At 43.9% G+C, this 22,920-nt stretch overlaps 1 protein-coding gene across 8 annotated transcripts in view; it reads right to left on the bottom strand.

Moving 5' to 3' along the window:
- The window catches only part of COL14A1 (collagen type XIV alpha 1 chain), a 225,195-nt gene that overhangs the window by 151,628 nt on the left and 50,647 nt on the right, over positions 1 to 22,920 (bottom strand). For all 8 annotated transcript variants that reach the window (XR_011259104.1, XR_011259103.1, XM_069600762.1 and 5 more), the window contains exons 6-12: positions 18,194 to 18,349; positions 17,083 to 17,202; positions 15,061 to 15,225; positions 11,934 to 12,095; positions 6,037 to 6,188; positions 4,767 to 4,896; positions 2,605 to 2,750 (exon numbers count right to left, since the gene is read on the bottom strand). Coding sequence is in view for 6 of the 8 variants with exons in the window: in XM_069600762.1 (XP_069456863.1) it covers positions 2,605 to 2,750; positions 4,767 to 4,896; positions 6,037 to 6,188; positions 11,934 to 12,095; positions 15,061 to 15,225; positions 17,083 to 17,202; positions 18,194 to 18,349 (1,031 nt within the window). In the remaining 2 variants the exon portion in view is untranslated. The remainder of the gene's footprint in view (positions 1 to 2,604; positions 2,751 to 4,766; positions 4,897 to 6,036; positions 6,189 to 11,933; positions 12,096 to 15,060; positions 15,226 to 17,082; positions 17,203 to 18,193; positions 18,350 to 22,920) is intronic.

Here is a 22,920-nt window from a genome sequence, read left to right as displayed (position 1 = left end):
GAACACTGGAGTGGGTTGCCATTTCCTTTTCCAATGCATGAAAGTAAAAAGTGAAAGTGAAGTCGCTCAGTCGTGTCTAACTATTAGCGACCCCATGGACTGCAGCCTACCAGGCTCCTCCGTCCATGGGATTTTCCAGGCAAGAGTACTGGAGTGGGGTGCCATTGCCTTTAATGATGTGCATAAATGGACCATTCAACATGACATTTTTGGAATTTTTTTTCCTCTGGCAATATTTGATTTCAAGATTTATCCACATTGAGACACAGGGACAGAGTTGACATTATTTAATCCCTTATGAGATTCTTCTCTAAAAATATGCCGTCATTTTCCATCCTGTCAATGAACATGGCAGTTGCTTGCGATATTTTGTTCTGACCAAGTGCCTGCGTTGAGCAGTCTTGAAGGATGTTTCTCTGTAGTATATACCTTAAAAAGTGTGTATATCTAGCTTGATGAAATATTTAAGATTCGTCTCCAAGGCAGCTGTACCAACTGACACGCCAGTTTACAGGAGTGATTCTGCGTCCCCACATGCTCACGTATAGTAGCATTATCAGACTTTAAATTAAACCCGGCGAGGGCTTCTCTGGTGCTTCAGAGGGAAACAGTCCACCCGCCAACGCAGGAGACACGGGGTCGAGCCCTCATCCAGGAGGACCCCACGTGCCGCGAGGCGACTAAGCCCGCGCGCGCCGCGACGACGGAGCCGTGCTCGGGAGCCCGCGCGCCACAAACGAGGGCAGGCTGAGCGCCGAGAGCCCTGCTCCACGACGGGAACCTCCGCAAGAGGAGGCCGCGCAGCGCCACCGGAGAGCGGCCCCCGCAGCCGTGAGACCCAACACAACTGAAAAGAAAAGCTCGGCTAAATCCCCACGGACGGAGGAGCCCGCGGGCGTCAGCCACGGCGTCGCCAAGAGTCGCACACGAGCGAGCGCAGCGCAGGGGCTGTTTTAGGGCTCCCCTGTGGCTCGGCTGGTAAGGAACCCGCCTGCGATGCGGGAGGCCTGGGTCCAGCCCCTGGGTGGGGAAGATCCCCTGGAGAAGGAAAGGCTGCCCACCCCAGGATTCTGGCCTGGAGAATCCCGTGGACAGAAGAGCCTGGCGGGTACAGCAAAGGGTCGGACACAGCTGGGCCACTAAGCACAGCCGTAACAGTGTGCTGCATGTGAACTGGTGGGCCTCTTTTTTATTCTTTTCTTTCGTGGTGAAGCTGTGTGTTTTTTTAGCACCATTTTTAAGTTTCCCTTCCACCAAAAAAATTCAGATCATTAAATCCAAGTGGGCAAAAACTGTCTAAGCCTGGGAAATGAAAGAATACACGTCACCTATATTCTGTTCTATGTGCTAGAATCACCATATTCCTGGCCCTAAAGAATTCTGTCACGAGAGGCAGGTTTCAGAGGACGTTAAAGAACCAAGTTCTGCGCTCACTCTCATATACGCTCCACCTGCCTCGTCAACACTCCAGCACTCAGGCCGTCTCCTCTCTCTTCCTTGTATAGCTATACTGTAGTAACTGTTCCCTAGAAATGAGGACTAACAGCTATCATTCAAAGGTCAAACAGTCATCATTAAAAGTGGAAGAAATGCAAAAAGCTACATCTGTGAGATATTTCTCTGTTGTTTGGTCACTCAGTCGTGTCCGACCCTCAGCAACCCCATGGCCTGCAGCCCGCCAGGCTCCTCCGTCCATGGGGTTCTCCAGGCAAGAACGCCGGAGTGGGGTGCCCTGGCCTTCTGCAAGGGATCTTCCCACCCAGGGAATGAACCCTCATCTCGGGCACTGGCAGGCGGATCCTTTATCACTGAGTCACCTGGGAAACCCATGTTTCTCTATAATATCTCTCAAATTAGTAAAACAAATTTTTCAAAGTCAGTGTACATAAGGCTATCACAATCACTTGTGAACTGCATAGAGCAATACAAATTATATAAAATTTCTCTACAGTAATGTAGTAATACCTAGTATAAGCCTTAAGAATTTGCATAGTCTTTGCAAAAAGAAATTTCACTTTTAGAAATTTATCCTAGGGAAATAATCAGATAACCATATAAAGTTATATGCTAACAGTAGTCCCAAAAGTATATTTATATAGCAGGTTATCTTTTTTTTTTGGCCTGGCTTGTAGGATCTCCCAACCAGGGTTTGAACCTGGACCCTGGAAGCAAAAACACAAGTCCTAACCACTGGACGACCAGGGAATTCTTTTATATACCAAATTATCCAAATGTCCTAATTAATAGGAGATTAATTAAACATGCACTGGTACAAACCAACAATGGGATGGTAAAAAGTTGTTTAAATGACTATATAAAATATGATTTAATGGTACGGAAAGGCATTCACAACAAGCAAGAGGAAAATTACAAGGAAAACTACAAAACCATTCCCATTGGTTGTGTTAAAAATTCGTTGAAAGAGACTGTTAACTAAACGTTAACAGTGGTTACCTCTAGGGGGTGGGCTTACAAGTGATTATTTTCTTTGGCTAATGTGACTTTTCTAAATTTTATACGCTACATTTTTATATTTTAAAAAAAAAAAAAACAATGCTCAGGAAGCCAAAGATTCTAGGACTCTAGCAGGCAGCAGGCAGTTACCTCTTTTTCATCCCCGGCCAGGCCCTCCGTGAGGGGAGCGTAGAGGATCAGGTACCCGGACGCCCCAGGCACAGGGTTCCATCTCACCCTCAGGCTGCTCTCAGTCATGTCGTACAGTTCAAGGTCGGACGCTATAGGTAAGGACACTGCAAGAGGAGATTCGTTAACGGTCAGCCGTTTATCAGTGCGTTTTCTTACTTCAAGGTCTCTATAGCTCAGGCTCTAAAAGTGATGGGTTTTTTAGTCATATGATATCCCTTATATACAGACTCTAAGGTTCACAGAGTTGGAGAACAAACTTATGGTTACCATTGGGGAAGGACAGGGGAAGGGCAGTCAGGGAGTGTGGGATGGACATGTACACACAGCTATGTTTAAAATGGACAACCTACGCCGACCTCCTGCACAGCACAGGGAACGCTGCTCAGTGTTACCTGAGCCTGGACAGGAGGGCAGTCTACGCGAACGGATACATTGTATGCATGGCCGGGCCCCCTTGCTGTCCTCCTGAAACTATCACAACACTATGCTTGAATCTGCTCACACAGCCATATAAGCCCTTTGCGGAAAGGCAAAGACAATACATGTTTAAAAGCAGAAGTGCCATCTTTTAGTTCCTTATGTCTTATTAGAGTGATGGTCACATTTCTCTGGGAGCCAGTCAAGAGCAGGGAGACTCTTCTGACCCCCATTTTACGCCCATTACCAAGCACAGGGTCTGACCTGCAGCAGCCACTAAAACTAGCCGTTGGGGCACTTCCTAAATGACAGAATAGGTGGCTGGCTGAACAGATACATGACTAAATAAACACTCATCCACACACTCAATCAGAGAGAGTGAGGATAGTTGGTAACAGTAGGGCTTGAGACAGAATAATCAAGAAATAAGACTGGCCATACTGGAGAAGTAGGGAGAAAGGGACTATGGATAAACTGCAAGGCCCCAGCTTAAAAGATGACAGTACCAACTATGAAACATTGTTCTCAACTACGACTGCAGGTCCTGCTAGATTCCCCAGCACAACGCCAAGTCCGGGGCTTCGCTCACAGGTGCAGTTCCCCGCCGCACTTCCACTGGCGTGCCTCAGCACTTCACGGCACAAGTGAGTTTCCGTGTTCCTGGTCTGCATTTCCTGCCTTGCTAGACTAAAACCTCCCTCGAGGGCCGAAATTGCTGCAAAAATATTTCTGCAAAGCAACAGTATTACAATGCTATGTGGCAGCCTGGATGGGAGGGAAGTTTGAAGGGGTGATGGATACATGTGTGGGTTGAGAAGATCCCCTGGAGAAGGAAATGACAACCCACTCCAGTTCTTGCCTGGGAACGCCTGGCAGGCTACAGTTCGGGGAGCTGCAAAGAGCTCGGCACGACTTAGCAACCAAAACCACCACCAACCAGGATACATGTATATGCATGGCTGAGTCCCTTAGCTATCCACCAGAAACTATCACAGCATTGTTAACTGGCTGTACTCCAATATAAAACAAAAAGTTAAAAAAAAAAAGCAGGAGTATTAAAACTTGTCTTACTGTTTTCAGGAATAAATCCAATAATGTGTTGGACCTGGAACGTGGTTGTCACAATGCCTGGTGCCTTGTTGTGTGCGTTGTTATTGTTCTATCAGAGGCAGACCCGTTCTGCATACTGACTGGCGTGTACTAGGAACTCAGTGTTTGAAATAACTGAACGAGTGCGTGATCAAGTGTCTCAAGATTATCTTTTCCCGGGCTTCTCTGAATGTGTGTGCATGTGTGTATATGTTTGTGATCGTGGTCTTTCCCAGGTAAGAAATGACTGACTAATACTCATGACTTCTAATTACAGTGATTTTCCTAATGAAAACAGATGTAACATACTTCCCCAGTCTTCTACCGGGCAGGAGAGCTCCAGAGCTTCTCCACTCCTACTGATAAACTGAAGCCCGGTGCTTAGTTTATAATAGGCATTCACTAGATGTTTGTTTATTACATGAATACGTGTATTTTGCACCCTTCATCACTAAGGTTTCTGTCTCCCAAACATCCCGGAGTCTTATAATATCCCTCCCAACACATGGCGCCTGCAAACTGCAAACACAGCATGGCCCAGTACTGTGTCAGCACAGCCAGGCCGCCCGAACAATGCTATGCACAATCAGAAGAGGGTAGAACTCAATACACACGCGTGGTTTCGGTTCCCCGGAGGCCTTCGCTAGCCGTGTGAGCATATATTGCAAAGACTGCTATCTGATATTCTGTTAAAGACATCAAGTTTCTCAGCACCGTGGAAGATACGCGTCCATCCACCACCACCTGTTTAAAGAACAGTTTGAGGAATGAGAAAATGGCATTTCTCACATGCAAACTGGAAGTCAAAACCAAAAATACCTCCAGCAAAACTTAAGCATGTTCTTATCTGCACCACGCCCTTCTCCACTGTGGCAGTCAGTTCTCCTTGAATCCTCACATTATGGGACCCACCTTCCACTTAATGTGTCCAAGAGTCCCTCACTGGGTCATACCTAACGAAAACCGTGTCATTCCTAACCTAATTGCTATCCTAATCACATCCACTTAGTAACAGGTGACATGTGATACTTTTCCATGGAGTCTTGGGAAGCATTTAAAAGGTTTATTAGTCATGAAAAAGATAGAGCTATTGGAAGCACTGTGATTTGGGTTTTTTTTTTCTTAGTCTGGATGACATAATCTCTAGAATCTAACACTTTAAAGGTCATAAATCCTGCCATAATGCAGAAAAAAACTGAAACACACTGAGGCCAATCAGAGGTTAGAACAAAAGGTTAGAACATCAAAAAAAAGACAGGGAGATTTCACCACATCTTATCATATTTCCTGCGAATTTGTGAATCACAGCTTAGGAAATGGGAACCATTCAGTCATCCGGCAACAGATGGCGTCTCCTGTGATGGCAACTCGTGAGAAGGGCCCGTCACAGACGCTTCATGATGCTTCTCATTTGCACTGATCTCCACAAACATCCAGGAAATCCCAAACCTTGAAGGATTGCATGACCACATTATGCAGAACACATAGACTTCCTTAAGGCAGAAAGTTCAGACCACTCCCAAAGTAGAAAGAAAACATCAACAGCAAGGGGGGCTCTAGCCAGATAATTAACGACTGATTGCCTTTGCCTTAGAACTCTTTCATTTCTTAAATCACTAAAAAAATTAAGTCAGTGTAAGTTGTGTTAGAAATGGATACATGACCAGTTCTTCAGGTTCTCAGATGGAGATAAAGGAGAAGATGTAACTATCATAAGCTCGAGACCGAAGAACAACCTGGACACATGGAAATGTATTCAGTCCAACAACTGTGAATGCTCGTGACAGAATAATCTCCTTATATATCCACTTCTGCCTTGTCTTGACTTCTGTACAAAACCCGAGAGCCTGAGAATACATGGCAAAAACGCCGTCTCCTCCTTACCTCCTCTGGTTTGCCGCCCCTGGTAGGGTAATACACGACTCTGTATTTTTCCACTTTTCCAGGGGCGTGAGTCCAGTTAACCATAAAGCTCCTGGCAGTGACTTCAGAAGTCATCAGTTCTGTAGGCGGCCCAATGGTGGCAAGGGCTGAGGCTAAATAAAAAAACACAGAAAATGAACCTTTTAACCAAAGTTAAATTCTATGAACCTAAGAAACTCCACTAGTCAGATATGATTGTTTATGCTGCTTGCAAGATTTTCATCTCTAGTAAATTAATTCAGTACTGGGGGCTCAGCTGGTAGAGAGTCTGCCTGCAAAGCAGGAAACCCAGGTTCAATCCCTGGATCGGGAAGATCCCCTGGAGAAGGAAATGGCAACCCACTCCAGTATTTTTGCCTGAGAAATCCCATGGATGGCAGAGCCTGGCGGCCTATAGTCCATGGGGTCGCGAAGAGTTGGACACGACTGAACGACTTCACTTTAGGCTTTAGGCTTTAATTCATTACAGGCATACCTCAGAGATACTGTGGGTTCAGTTCCAGGCCACTGCAAGAAAGCATGCATGCTAAGTTGCTTCCATCGTGTCCAACTCTTTGCAATCTGATGAACTGTAGCCCACCAGGCTCCTCTGTGCATGGGATTCTCCAGGCGAGAATTACTGGAGCAGGTTGCCATGCCCTCCTCCAGGGGATCTTCCTGACCCAGGGATCCAACCTGCGACTCTTAAGTCTCCTGCACTGGCAGGCTGGTTCTTTACCACTAGTGCCCCCTGGGAAGCTAGCATTATGTCTAAAAAACAATACATATAACTTAATTAAAAAATAATGTTTTTGGGAAAATGGCACCAATAGACTTGCTCAACAGCAGGTTGCCACAAACTTTCAATTTTTTGAACATTTTTGGATGTATTTTTTAATACATACCTGCAAAGTGCAACAAGGAGAAGCACAATAAAACAAGGCCTGCCTGGACTACGCTTCTTCATTGAAACATTTAAGCACCTATTAGGCGTCAATCACTATGCTAGGTTCTAAGTAACTTAAATAAGCCTTAGTCCTTGACTCTAAGGAACTTTCTTAAAGACACTGCTGTCGAATAGTAAGAAACAAGAACAACAACAAAAAAAACACAACATTGAGTTGTGTATCCAAAGATACGCTTCTGGTATCTTCGGAAGTCTTCCCTCATTTAGTTCTCAGTAAATGCTATTATTGTTCCCATTTTTCAGGTGAGAAAACCAAGTCAGAATGATGTTAAATAACTTGCCCAAGTCTCAGAATTGGTAAGTATCAGAGCTGAGATTTATATGCAAGCTTCTTGACACAAGAGCTTGTATTTTTGAGCAGCAGAGGATATATTCTCTCTATTGAAGACTTCAACTCAACAAATGGCAAACATTCTAAAGTAAAAAGAGAAGAAAAAGCAACTGACGTATACTGAGTGTCCACTATGAGCTAAACATGATGTAAGCACCTTGTGTGTTAAATACATGTTATAACAGTGGGTCTGAAACAGATTTGGGACCTGTAAAGTTCAAAGTCCTTGAAATTTAGGATTTCTTATCCGCTAGGGGCACTTAGTTAAAGGGACGTTAGCAGTCATAATAATGGGGAAAAACACAGTTATTAAACAATAACTACGATCAAGTACTTTATTAAGCATGCCTTATAAGCAACCACATGTAGAGTTTTTTGTGGGAAAATCTGGGCTCTAAAATCGTCTCGGGCTTCCTTGGTTGCTCAGTGGTAAAGAATCCTTCTGCCAACGCAGGAGATACAGGTTCGATCCCTGGGTCAGGAAGATCCGCTGGAGAAGGAAATAGCAACTCACCCCCGTATTCTTGTCTGGGGAATCCCATGGACAGAGGAGCCTCGCAGGCTACAGTCCACGGGGTCGCAAAAGAGTTGGACACGACTGAGCGACGAAAGAGCAACGACAAAAATGGTGTCATTAAGAGGCTCAGGGAACTGGGTCCAGGGAACCACTACTTGGCTGCTCAGCCTGGTCTGAAGAGCCCCGGTCCAGGGCAAGAGGGATGATGAGCAAGAGACAGATGTGCAGGCCGACTGAGCCATCCCCGCCCCGGACCCAGCACAGGCGGGAGCAGAGCCAGACTCTCAGAGAAGGGTCTGGATGTCTCCTGCTCAGATTGCACCCCGGGGAGTCAGACGCAACCTGTAGCCCACGGACATCACAGGGAACAAGGGTCAAGACCTGTGATGGCCGAGCTCCCAGAAGACAGAGCGCACGGCTCCTTCCTACAATCCCCGCTGAGTGCAGCTCACATTTCTGGGAACTGTAAGTCAAGCCTAAGTTCCTGAGCAGTAGATGGTGGACGGGCAGGGGACCGTGGGACCCACAGACTGGTACAGTGGTGAGTTTCCCGGGGTTCCTTTCGCCTCGTGTATCTCAAGGACAGAGCTAAGGAATCCAGCCACCTAGAAACACAAACAAATACAGACAGAAACAGTCCAGCGAAGCCTGCTCTCTCTCGGCAAAGGACCAGGAGAGGAGCAGCCCGCCAAGACGAAAAGCTTTAGGCAGCAACTGCTCTAGTCTAGAAAAACACCACAGGAAAAAAACCACTGTGGCCCCATCCCACCCGTGCCAACCCAGGTCAAGCGGAAGCCAAGACCCCACCCTTCCTGACTGTAACAGGGGCCTGCGTTTACCCTGGTCCCATCACACAGCCGGGGTGATGGGGGAAAGATCAAGGAGGGAGGAGATAACTGTCCCTTACAGACGGTGACAAACACCCCACCTCAGCCCGCGTGTGCTATCCACAGAGACCATGAGAAGAGCTGGACTCCAGCCCCGCGCGCTAACATCCAGGCACCCTCCCCGTTCGCTCCAGGCGGGCGTCAGAAGAGACCTACCAAGGTCATCGGATGTGAGCATACAGAAACACGGATAGATCTGCCCACACCAGCGATAAAAACGGGAGCACCACCACCACTACAAACACAGCTAAGATTCCTCAAAATAAAATCAAATACTAACCGTGAGCAGAACAGAATCTGTACAGAAATTATATCCTGAAAACTACAGAATGCTGATGGAACGCAAAGGCTATCCAAACAAGTGAAAGAATTCGACATGTGTGTGGACTGAACGAATCAACAGATTAAAGATGTCAGTTCTTCCCAAGTTGGTAACTGATAATTGAGGATCGATTTTATGCAACTTCCGTCAAAGTCCCAACAAGATATTTTGTAGAATAAAAATCATTCTGATATTTAGATTAGATAATCATACAAATTATACAGTATGTTGTATAAATATTACTTTAATATTCATATGGGATATAAGGAAGCATAGTAGCAAAAACAAGTTTGTAAAAGGATATTCAAATGAGAGAACTCAGCCTATTCAATCTCAAGACTCATTATGTAGCTGCGGTGAATCAGGACTGTATGATACTGGAACAGGGTTACACACATAAATAGATGGAACCATAAAGAACCCAGATGTAGACACGTGCAAATCTGCCCAACTGCTACTGGACAAAGCCGCGGGTAACTCAACAGCAGAAATGCAGCCTTTTTAGCAAGCAGTGTTAGAACCTTAAACTAAACTTCAAATCCTTTACAAAGAATTAACTTTAAATGTGAAATATAAAACTTTCTGAAAAAATACTAAAAAGGAAACTCTCTGGGGTTTAAGGTTAGGTAAAGAGTTCTTAGACTTGACACCAAAAGCACTAATCCTAAAATGAAAAACTGATAAACTGGACCTCATCAAAATTAAAAACTTTTGTTCTGCAAATGACCTTGTTAAAAAGATGAAAAGGTAAGCTACAAATTGGCAGAAAATATTAACAAACCGCCTGTCTAAGAGTGGACTATCAGCTTCCCTGGTGGCTTAGACAGTAAAGAATCTGCCTGCTAGGCAGGAGACCTGGGTTCAATCCATGAGTCAGGAACATCCCCTGGAGAAGGGAATGGCTGCCCCCTCCAGCATTCCTGCCTGGAGAACCCCAGAGACAGGGAGCCTGGTGGGCTAAAGGCCACGGGGTCGCAAAGAGTCGGACACGAATGAGCGACTAACACACTTATTGTTATCAAACCACATATCTACACATACCTAACAACGGATCATTATCTAGGAGATAAAGAATTCTCAAATCTCAAAGGTTAAAAGCTAACACACAAAAAAAACACCCCCAAAATGAGTCCAATTAGAAAGTGGGCAAAAGATATGAACAGACATTCTGGATATACAGAGGCAAAATAGCACATGCAATGTGCATTAACACATGCGTACAGGATCTAGAAAAATACTGATGGGCCTATCTGCGGGGACGGAATGGAGAGACAGGGGCAGAGGAAGGGTCTGTGGACACAGTGGGCAAGGGAGAGGCTGGGACGACTGGAGACAGCAGTGGCCCCAGCACACACCCGGGGTGAGACCAGGCAGGTGAGGAGCTGCACGGAGGCCCCAGCACACACCCGGCGTGAGACCAGGCAGGTGAGGAGCTGCACGGAGGCCCCAGCACACACCCGGCGTGAGACCAGGCAGGTGAGGAGCTGCACGGAGGCCCCAGCACACACCCGGCGTGAGACCAGGCAGGTGAGGAGCTGCACGGAGGCCCCAGCACACACCCGGCGTGAGACCAGGCAGGTGAGGAGCTGCACGGAGGCCCCAGCACACACCCGGCGTGAGACCAGGCAGGTGAGGAGCTGCTGTACCAGGAACCTGTCTGGGCCCCAGGACAACCTGGAGGGCGGGGAGGCGAGGGAGGTCAGGGTGGAGACGTGAGCACAGTCAAGGCTGACTTGTGCTGCTGAATGGCAGAAACCAACACAAAGTGGTAAAGAAATTTTAAAAATATTTGAATCTTTAAAAATAGGGGGAAAAAAAGGCATAGGAAAGATGTTAACTTCCTTAGCCATCAGGAAAATGAACATTAAAACCACAATGAGATTGCACTCAATGCCTATCAGAATGGCCAAAGTAAAAAACTGTAACACAAACGTTAGAGACAAGCGTAGAAGCAGGATCACTTACACGGTGCTCGCGGGAATGCTGAGCGCGCAGCCGCAGCGGGGGCCAGTCTGGCCTCTCTTAGGCGAGACTACACTGAACACGGAATGTGCGGAAGCAGCGGCACTCCCGAGCACCATCCCAGAAAACCGAAAACTTATGTTCATACAAGAACCTACACATGAATGTTCATAGCAGCTTTTTTTTTTTTGCAACAGTCAAAAATGGAAAGAATTCAGATGTCTTTCGATGTGTGACTGGTTAAGCAAACTGTGGTGCGTCCATAACATGAAACGTGAGGCAGCAACAAAAGCAAGAGCTATGGACACAGGAAACAGCTTGGAGGAACCTCCAGGAAATCACCCTGAGTGGAAACACCAATTCCCAAAGTTTACATACTCTGTAATTCCATTTATTTAGCATTTCCAAAATGACAAGCATTTAGAGAGGGAGAACAGATTCAGCTGGCCAGGGGTTAGGAAGAGGCTGGGCAGGGAGGGAATACGGCTGGAGCAGGACAGTAGAAGTGATCCCGCCACAGGAACATTCTGTATCTTGACTCGAGCAGTGTGAATTTCCTGCCTGTGACATAACACAGTGGCTCTGTGTCACCACTGAGAGAAACACTGAGATATTACAAACTCTTTATACGCTATTTCTTACAACTTCCTGTGGGTGGTCAATCATCTCAAAGTCCAACATTTAAGTAAAACAAAGAAGCATGGCGGTCTACACGCAGCAGCATGGAAACAACTATCCAGTGATTTAAAGTAACGCCCACCCCCACCCCCCATATATCCCCTTGTCTACTCTGATGATGCGGAGCCTGGAAGCGCACAGCGCTGCTGGGAAAGTCAGGATGGCGCCCCGAGGGACGCCCGGGGGCAGAGGTCCGGAGGCAGAGGTCCACGTACCTTTGATCTCGCGGTCCTGCTCCTCCACCCTGGAGCACACGGTCCTCGTGAGGCTCTCCACCACCGTGTGCATCAGGTCAAACTCGGCCACATTGTACACGTGCGTGCTGTCCGGCTCGGAGGCGATCTCCTGCAGCTCCTTCTCGTCCGCGTTTTTCACGCCTGCGTTGGGGACGACAGGGAGGGTCCCGACGGTCAGGCCGCCCGGGAGGCGCGGCCGGGTCCTCCTAGTCACCGGTACTCTGCACTGCGACCCACCTTTCCGCACCCCGACCAAAGCACCTTTTCTCGCAAGAGGCACGTCTCCGGGCAGATTGTTTCTTTAAAGTCCCTTTCAAATGATTAAATTTTTTCTTTATTTGGACAAGGACACACCGCCTTACTTACTTAGTCAGTCGGTTATTTTGGGCACTGGGCCCCGGTTGCTGCGCGAGGGCTTTCCCTGCCGTGGACAGCGCAGCCCACGCCCGAGCTGGCACACGGGCTTCCCCTGGTCGGGCTCCACTTGGTGCCCAGGCCCTAGGCACATGGCGCCAGTATCTGCAGCCCGGGGCTCAGTGCCCTGGGGCATGCGGAATCTTCCCCGACCGCGGATCAACCCCGCGACCCAGGCACTGGCAGCTGCACTCTTATCCACTGCACCCCCAGGGAAGTCCCCAGATTACTAACTCTTAACTTTCCTCAGCCCATCTTGGCCTTCCGTGGTGGCTCAGACAGTAAAGACTCTGCCTGCAATGCAGGAGACCCGGGTTTTGGAGGATGTATTGACGAAACTGACTTCTGTCTTTCACAAATGTTTCAGAAGCAATGGAAATTAAACCAGCCCTCTACACCATCAGAACCTCAGGCTTCAGTTTCTACAAACATTAGCTTACTTAAACTGAGACAGAAAACCCTTGCCCTTCGTGGATTTTCGGTCTATCACAGCTGTGGATGCTGACGGTAAGGTGTGCTTCCCGCGCCCCAAGCAGGCCAGTGTTTTCTGCATAGTAACACATTTAATCCTCACAGTCAGTCCTGCGAGTTGGGCGTCACTGTTTCTCCCATTTTACAGACAAGTAAGCTGATGAGAGGTTGATTCACTTGCTCAAGGAAACACAGCCAGTAAGTATACAGCAAGGGCTCCACTCAGGCAATCTGGATCCAAAGTCATATGCCCTTAATGACCCTATCAAGCTGCACCTCCGAAGATGACACATATCACAGTGGAAACTGGAAAAAAGGGGAGACTTCCCCAGCAGTCCTCCAGCCTTGCAGTGCCAGGGATGTGAGTTTGATCCCTGGACGGGGAAATAAGAGCCCATATCCCACGGGGTTTGCCCCAAATTTAAAATAAGTAAATAAAACAGTCAATTGATAAAAAATAAATTTTAAAAGGTTCTTTTAAAAAATGAAAAAGACATAAGGTTGGGTTTCTTGAGTGTAAATGTAGATTTCTCTTCTCCAGGAGAAGGAAAGTTTCTTTAAAAATCCTTGTCACTGCAATTATCTACCGATGTTAAAAAGAGGTAAGAGGGAAGCAAGGAAGAGAGATTGCCTGAGGCAGCGGTAATTACTACTTAGATGCCTGGCCTAGTGCCATTTAATTTATCTGACAGCTTCACCAGACTGAGTAACAAAGCGTCAATTGTTTCAGAACCTGCTTTAGGAGGTTATAAGAAAATGAACACTGCTGATTTCCAGGTAATTCCCAGAGAAAAAGAGAGAAAAATTCCAAATCGCAACTGAATGAGTTCACTTTAACTCATCCATTCGTTATTAACGAGACCACGGAATGGAGAGTAAGCACATAAATTAATCCCCTTTCAGTGTAAGTCTTCCGTAGGGACTGTTGTTGAACAAAAGTACAGCAAAATTAAAAATAAAAATTAAAGCAAATCTCCCTGATGTTCCTTGACTGAAAGACTTCTACAACAGCGTCTAAAATGCACTGCTGGATCCGTGTCTACAATAACAAAATAACCCCATGCATGCTGAAGCAATGAGCTTAATGCCAATAAGGCTTCTCAAAGCATTCAGTTAGAACCAAGTCTGGATTCATTTAAAAATAGAGACAATAAGCCCCAAATCCCTCTCTCTCTCACCTTTCCAAACAAAACAGTTTCACTGTTGTAAAGAGCGTGGAAGAATGGGGAAACGGTCCTCATGACTTGGAAGGCATTTGTTTTGGAAGGATTTATCTTGCTCATTTGTACGCTCCATCACCCACCACAATGCCTGCCATCAGCAAACAAGCAAATACTTCTCCAGTGAAACATTCCATGAGCCACACTTTGAGTGGCAAATCTAGAAATGAGTCCGAGGAATTGTTTCTATTTTTTTTTTCAGTCTCTGCTAAATAGAAGGCCTTCCTATCACCAAAGACACTGTAAACAATCTAATCAAGAGCAAAGCTGCATCAGCTCAACATCACGCAGTTATTCTGTGTGTACTATGTGTGTTCTCCCACATACCTATACTTACAGAGGGTTAGTTTCAAAGAAATTAGCCTGCACATCTGTGACTGTGCTTTCTTAGCTGCAAGACCCCAATCTTGATTGCTTTCTCTCTACACCATCAGAGAAGAGATGGCTATTAAGTGATTTGAAAGAGAAAAGTCTTGACTAATTAAAGGGTAACAATTATGGACCTGACCTTTGCACTTTATGCTTTTCACAACACTTCACGTGTGGTGTCTCAGCCTAGAGATTCTCACACGGTAAGATCCTTCAGCTCCACCACTTCCATTTTTAATGTGAGGAAGTCAGACTCAGATCACATGACTGGTTATGAGTAGAGCCAACGGGGTGGAGAGGGAAGGGATAAGTCGGCAGAGTTGTATATACATATATACAATAGATAACTAATAAGGACCTACTGTATACAGGGAACTCTACTCAACACTCTGTAATGACCTACATGGGGAAAGAATCTAAAAATCAGTGGATAAACAGGCATAACTGACTCACCTTACTGTACACAAGAAACTAACACAGCCTTGTAAATCAACTAAACCCCAATACATTTTTTTTAAAAAAGACTCAAAAGCGCTCAGGTCTCTTGGCTTTCAGTGAACTGCGTTATATACAGCTTTAAGTGGTTGGGTGTCCATGTCCGTTGTTGAAACAAGTCCATAATTAACACGTACCTATGGCGAACAGCTCTACACCGGATTCACGAAGGTTTCTGGATGGTGGAATAATATCATCTTGGGACTTTCCGTCTGTGATTAAAATGCCAATTTTGGACACTCCAGTCCTTGCTCCCGCTTCTGGTTTAAAACTGTTTTCAAAAATGTAATTCAAAGCAAGACCTAGGAGAAAACAAGAAAAAATAAAGACAAGCCAACCATTTCAAATAAAAAGGCTTTCAATTCTCCAAACGTAATCACAAGATGCGAAAGAAGAGTTTTTATTAGATGTGAACTTTTACCTTCATTTTTACAATGAACTATTCTTTAACGAATCTGATGAAACACTAAAATCCACCAAAACAGAGGTGATAAAAATTCTGAATCCTGCATCATTTCAGAAACTAGTATTTATAAAGAACAATGGATTCCTAGACAATGAATGCTGACAGGTTTGCATATGAGAAATCTTCACCTTGGGACTTCCTTGGTGGTCTAATGGTTAAGACTTCCAATGCAGCAGGTGTGAGTTTGATCCCTGGTTGGGGAACTAAGACCCTACATGCCACATGGCACAGCCAAAAAAACAAATCAATAAAAATTAAAAAAAAGAAAAGAAAATCTAAACCATAATTTACAACAAACCAAGAATACCCTCACAGAAGCAACTGTCCCGAATATTATGGCTACACTTTCCATTTTGTTCATGGTGATCTAAAGAAACGACAGATTCTCTGCCTTATGGGGGCAGAAGGGGAGATCTAAAGTGGCAACTGGACTCCTGGCTTTTGAGTGTGACATTCTTCACCCCTCAAAAGTAAGAAACGCTGAGTACTGTTATGCAATTTGTGCTTAATACAGTTTTGTTGTATTAACAAAAAACTTGTTAGACTACACCTCAGACTGGCAAAGTAATGATCAGGAGTTCAGTGGCTTATTTAAAATTCAACGACAGCGTCTCTATTGTTTAAACTGACCATCCACATTGTGGGTCTATAGAAGAAAATAGCATGTGAGGGTTAGATGATGCTTTGGGGTTGAAAGTGAAAGCGAAAGTGGCTCAGTCGTGTCCCACTCTTTGGGACCCCATGGACTCTACAGTCCATGGAATTCTCCAGGCCAGAATACTGGAGTGAGTAGCCTTATCCCTCCTCCAGGGGATCTTCACAACCCAGGGATCGAACCTGGGTCTCCTGCACTGCAGGCGGATTCTTGACCAGCTGAGCCACGAGCCAAGCCTTTGGAGTTGGGCCGTGGATAACTGCAATATAAATGCTCTTACATTACAGTAATTCCTTGGTATCCACAGAAGGGTTGGTTCTAGGACCCCCCACAACACCCAAACCCACAGATGCCCAGGTCCCTTTCGTAAAATGACGTAGTATCTGCATGTAACCTACGTCATTCACTCTGAGCCATCTCTAGATTACTTATAATAACTAATACAATAGAAACGCTATGCAGATAGTTACTAGCATGTGGCACATTCAAGGTCTGCTTTCAGGAACTTTCTGGAATTCTTTTCCCACAGATGTCTGATCCCTGGTGAGTCAAAGCTGCAGATGCTAAGGGCTGACTATACTCATTTATCAAAAAAGCTGGTGAGCCAAAGCTCCATAAATATTTTCATGATAACTACTGATTGCAGAGTAAGGGCAAAGAAATTATTTTCCTTGAAAAAGTAGGTAGGAATTTGTTTTTATTTAATTGACAGGGTGACTGGAGGAGAAAACAGGTAAAAGAAAGAAGGAAAATGAACTGAACAGGGTTAAGACAGCTGCTAAGGCTGGCAGCGTCGAGCACTGCCGGGTGCTCTCCCAGCTCACCGAGCCCTTCCTGGGACACCACATTTGTGGGGCAGAAGGGGTGAGGTTTCTGCAGGTAACTTCTAACGTGAGTCAGAGAAAAGAGCCTTCTAAAACTTGAAAGGCCAGCTTGCTTTAAAAGTACTATGCTAAGACATACGCAGTGACAAAACAAAGTAATAAAACTTCTTTGGCAAGACACGCTGCCAGAAATGTGGACTGAACAAAAACATACCCGTCAGCGTATTTCCTCCCTTGTATGGTAGGTTCCGGACAGCTTCGACCACCTCGTCTTTTGTGTTAAAGGCATTCAAGTGCCACTCTATTCTGGGGTCACCACTATACTGCGCCAGACCTGGAAAAGAAAGACGAGAAAGCCCACCCAGCAGTGATGGGTTACTTCAAGGTCCAGTGGACCATTCGAGAGACTAGAGTGATGAAGGGCCCAATATTTTTTGAGGAGGGGTGGGGTGGCTAAGTTTTGCAACATTTTTTTCCTCTGCCTCCCTGAGAAATTTCAAAGTGAGTTCCTGACCTCAATTTAAAGATTTTATAACATACCTGGAGGCTGATGGAATGTATACATTTTCCAGACATCTAGAAGTAGGCACCCAATCAGGCACTTAGCATTTTTTAAAAGTCTGATCATGTTTGTAGATAAAAGGTCTAGATGTATTTAATTTTTTTAATTGAGGTAATATTGATACCAGCTTATACAACCTCATACAAGCTTCATGTGTGACATTATATTTTGACTTCTGTATACACTATAGTGTTTGTATTTTGTGTTTATTCCCAAAGAAAAGAGTTTCCTTAAGGGCTATTTAGAAGTGAAACTAGGAGACCTTATATAATAAAGTGGATATATTTCTCAAAGGTTTACAACTTTTTTGTTGTTTTTTATCACAGCAAGAATTTGGCAAAAGTTATCTCACACAATAAAACTTTTTCCAATTGTTGATTAAACATTTCACTTGATTCAATTGCTTTTTAAATAAAAAGAAAATTTTACCTAATGAATTCTTAAACCAATAGTAACCTTTAAATTATTTAAAATTATTATTAATAATAAAATAATTATTATTGTTAGAGAAGATTTTGGCTTTCCAGAAAAATTAAAATATGTTCAATAATTAATTGAGTGACATTGTCACAGCAAAAATTAGCAGAAATAAATATTTATTGATGCAAACTTGCCCTTTTGGGAACATTCCTATAGTTAAACCTAAAATTCTGAAAAACCTTTGGTAGAGAATCTTTGAAATTTCTTAAGAAGCTTCCTGGTAGTTTCACACTAGCAGCCGATGCTGTTAATTAAAAAAAAAAAAAAAAAAAAAAAGATGCACCAATTCGTGTCTTCTCAGAGCCCACGTCGAATGCTGTAACCAGGTTTTCCAAAAAAGATCGAACCAGTCTGAAGTTGAATCTTCCAATACTCCATGAACCATCGACCAGGATTACAATATCAGCAATAGCCGGTGTTTGACAGAAAAATTTCACTTCTGCAAAGTATAGACCAAAAAGCACCCGTGTTACTGTTGGAACTTTTAAAAGAATGAGTCTATTTTAATGTCTTTCAGGCAACTTGGTGCTAAGAATACAATAAAGTTCCGATTAAAGCAACCATATTTTTATGACCCTTCTTTTAAATGCATTTTCACCAGGGGAGAAAAAAATATGGTAATACCTGGCAACCAAGCCAATGTTCTGGAAATAGTTAGCAAACACTGGCGGGTTCACAGCACACTGGCAACTCGAGCCTTCTGCATATTTGAAAAAGCACTGTCTGTGCAAGAGCATCCAGCTTTGGGTTTTAGTGTGCAGATTCTTTCCAGGAAAGATCTCAGCAACACCCATGCAGGAGGGTCAGCAGGGATGGGAAGGCGGCCAGGAAGCAGAGCGTGGCTATCCTGCTCTGATAAGTCTGACCGAGAGGAAGCGATAAGAGAAAAAAACACGGGCTTCCTGGATTCAAGGAAAAGTCAGGGCCATTTAACCTCAGAAAGACACGCAGACTTGTGCTAAAACAGGAAGGGTTTGTGGAAGAAGAAAGTTGGAAGAGCTCAAGAATTTCTCCCAATTCAAGTCCTTTTACATATCGTGTCCATGTGACTATAAGATTTTATCCCTAGAATTCACTTCAGTACTTCATTTACTTAAATCAAGCTTCAGAATACGGACTGAGCAAAGGATGCCCAGTGGCTGGACTGGTAGCACCCTGAGCTTTGCCCTCAGGGTAAGTCTAAGCCCAAGAGATTGAGGGCAAGATGCAATGGGCAAGCAAAAGTCTTCGCAACAAAGATGGCAGTTGTGTGATATAAGGTAAGTCTGCGCTGGATGAGGTGAAAACCACCCCTTACAAAGTGAAAATACTAGAATATTCTTAATGTGTTTAAGAATCCTTAAAAATGTCACAATGCTGTCAGTATCTTTAGAAGCTTTGCTCTGTACTGTAGTTTGTGTTTCCCAAAGGACGGCTTCAGTTCAGTCGCTCAGTCGTGTCCAACTCTTTGCAACCCCATGGACTGCAGCACGCCAGGCCTCCCTGTCCATCACCAACTCCCAGAGTTCACTCAAACTCATGTCCATCGAGTTGGTGATGCCATCCAGCCATCTCATCCTCTGTCATCCCCTTTTCCTGCTGCCCCCAATCCCTCCCAGCATTAGGGTCTTTTCCAATGAGTCAACTCTTTGTATGAGGTGGCCAAAGTACTGGAGTTTCAGCTTTAGCATCAGTCCTTCCAAAGAACACCCAGGACTGATCTCCTTTAGAATGGACTGGTTGGATCTCCTTGTAGTCCAAGGGACTCTCAAGAGTCTTCTCCAACACCACAGTTCAAAAGCATCAATTCCTCAGTGCTCAGCTTTCTTCACAGTCCAGCTCTCACATCCATACATGACCACTGGAAAAACCATAGCCTTGACTAGACAGACCTTTGTTGGCAAAGTAATATCTTTTATTTTGCTGATTTTTCACGTTAGGACTGGAGATCACGAATATTTTGTGTGAGTGTATATGTGTGTGTATGTCCATGTCAACATTTTAAAACATTAAAATGACAAAAAGGCAAAAATTAAAATATAATATATGTAATGAAAAACAAAATAAAGAAGTCTTCATGAATAAATCGAGCATGTTTTTTCCTGGGGGGCAAACAGCTACCCATTATGGTTGGGGTGAGCAGCTTCACACGTAGCTCTGTATCTACAGGCCACACTTAGTAAGAGGATCTTGTGGGTTTTGTTTTTTTTTTTCCATTTTCGTGGAATACCTTTTACCAGATGAGGAAAACATGTATTTGCCAAGGAAATACTCAGATGCTGATTATGTAAGCTAAACAATACAGCTCAACCCAAAGTTTATATATTACAGTTTTGAGCACCAAATCTCTCTTCTTTAATAGCCAAATACAAAATCACTACTAACTTAAGAGTCAGTCCTCTGTACCACACTGAAATATTCTAAAACAGAACAATGTAACAAGTCATGAGATAGAAATTAGTTTGTGTTTTGGAAATAATCAGAGAAAATTAAAGTCTTAAGAAGCTTTAAGAATCTATGCCCCTCACTTTTTATGGGGAAACTTTCCTGAAATGAAAAGTAGTTTTCTTTTTATTCCAAAATTATTGGAGATCTTATTTTTCTTTTTAACTAAAAAAAAAAAATTAATTGTTTGGGTACATTGTAGATAGGGTCTTAGAGAAATTTAAGCAGTTTCTCTGCTTATTTGGAAGAGGACTATTAATACTGGTGTTTTCCATTTTAAAATTGTTTCCAATAAAAGCGCTCTGTTAATTTAGCTCATTCAAGTTATTTTGACTTGGAGATAAAAATTCTAGATATCTCAAAATAAGATATAAAATCAATTGAATAGAAATTAGAAGATTGACATATCTAATGATATTAAAATTTGTAAGCTGTTCATCAAAAGACACCTTGAATAATATAAAAAGATAAGCTACAACTGGGAAAAGATATGTGCAATATAAAAAACTGAAAAAGAATCCACATGAAGAATACATAAAAAAGTGAGTAGATACGTAAGAGAATGGGAGATGTATACATAAGGGTAATAAGCGAAAAAAGAGAATGTTTAACTACACTGGTGATCACGGTAATAAAAAAAATCAAGATCACAATGAGGTACAATTTGTGTACACTCAGATGCAAAAATAATAAATTTAATAGTTTATAATTACTCCAAAGATAATGAAATATTTAGGGATATACTTACAACACATGCAAGACCTGTGTGGTGAAAGGCACACTATTGATAGAAGAAGGCGAAGAAGATGTCAGTCAGTGGAGAGGTCTACCATGCTCACGGGCAGGAAGACTGACACGGCAGAGATGCCAGCCACCCCAGACTGATCGATAGGTTTAATGCCATTCCTATCAAAATTCCAGGAAAGGTGTTTTTTAAGACATAGACAAGCTTATTCTAAAATTTACATAAGAAGGCACAGACCCTAGAATAGTTAAGACTCTTGATGAAGAATTATGTGGAAAGAATCATTTTGCCAGACATTAAGACTGCTTACTATATTTAACTAGCGGGTATCTCAGAGAGATAGACACATACATAAGTGAAAAAGAGAAAAGCCAAAATCAGACCCGTACAAATATGCTGAATAATATTATTTTAAACCTAAATGTGATTTAAAAATCATACAGTGATTTTATACCAACATTCAAAAGTACTTCAACAGATGGTGTTGGAACAATCAATATGCACGCAAAAGAAAGAAAAAGAAAACTTGACCTAAACTCTATACTTTGTACCAAAATTAATTCAAAGCAGATCATCAATTCAGAGGTAAAAAAGTGAAATCATAAAGCTTTTAGTAAAATATTAGGACAAAGTCGTTGGAATGTATGGCTCAAAGAAGAGTTTCTTAGCATTAATATCAACTGGACTCCATCAATATAAAATATTTTGCTGTGTGAAAGCTCATGTGAAGATGAACAGACAAGCTATAGGCTAGGATATCTGTAAACCACACATGCCACAAAGGATTAGTATCTAGACTCTATAAAGAAACCTCAAAACTCGCTAGTAAATAAAACCAAACAATCCAATTAGCAAATGGGTAAAATCTGAACAAATATTTCATCAAAGATATGCCATCTGTATACCTTGTTCAGATGGCAAATAAGCACATGAAAAGATGTTCAGCATCATTGACTCTCAGGTAAATACAGATTGAAATCACAATAAACTTCACTATACACACCTGTCCAAATGGCTAATACAAAACACAGTGATAACAACAAATGCTGGCAAGGAGGTAGAGAAATGGTCCCACTCACACATTACTCATGGGACTATAAAATGGCATAACCACTCAGAAAACAGTCTGGCAGTTTCTTTTAAAAGTATACATAGAAATTCCCTGGCGGTCCAGTGGTTAAGAGGATGCCTGCCATTACAGGAGACATGGGTTCAATTCCCGGTCTGGGAAGATTCCACACGCTGTAGGGCAGCTAAGCTCGCGCGCCAGAGCTGCTGAAGCCAGCGGCCCGAGGCCTGCGCTCGGAAACCAGAGGAGCCCCGGCAAGGGAGGCCCGCGGACCTGAGAGGAGCCCCGCAAGGGGATGCCCGCGGACTCGAGAGGAGCCCCGGCAAGGGAGGCCCGCGGGCCGGGAGAGGAGCCCTGGCAAGGGGAGGCCCGCGGACCAGAGAGAAGCCCCTGCTCCCTGCAGCGAGAGAAAGCCACGCGGAGCAAGAGTGACCCAGAGCGGCCAGGAATAAGACACAATCGTGTACGTGAAATTACCATGCAACCCAGCGATTACACTCAAGGATACTGATTCCAGAGCAGTGAAAACTAACGCACACACAAATAACTGTGCACCAATGCTCACGGCAAGTGATTCACGACGGCCACAAACGGAAATTAGTCCAATTTATCATTTTAAATAAGAATAAACTCTCTTACCTTCAATATTGTATTTAAAATTAAAGCAAAGGAGCAGAGGAAATGAACTTGAACTGTATTTTAATTCAGTTCTTGGCTTGATGTGAACTTTAGCTAAAATGCAATTCTGAAAATACAGACAGTACCAAAAAAA

The sequence above is a fragment of the Ovis canadensis genome, chromosome 9 (assembly GCF_042477335.2).
Source record: "Ovis canadensis isolate MfBH-ARS-UI-01 breed Bighorn chromosome 9, ARS-UI_OviCan_v2, whole genome shotgun sequence".
NCBI lineage: Eukaryota > Metazoa > Chordata > Mammalia > Artiodactyla > Bovidae > Ovis > Ovis canadensis.
The sequence above is the reverse complement of the archived record's forward strand: the minus strand, read 5'-3'. Positions and strand labels throughout refer to the sequence as shown.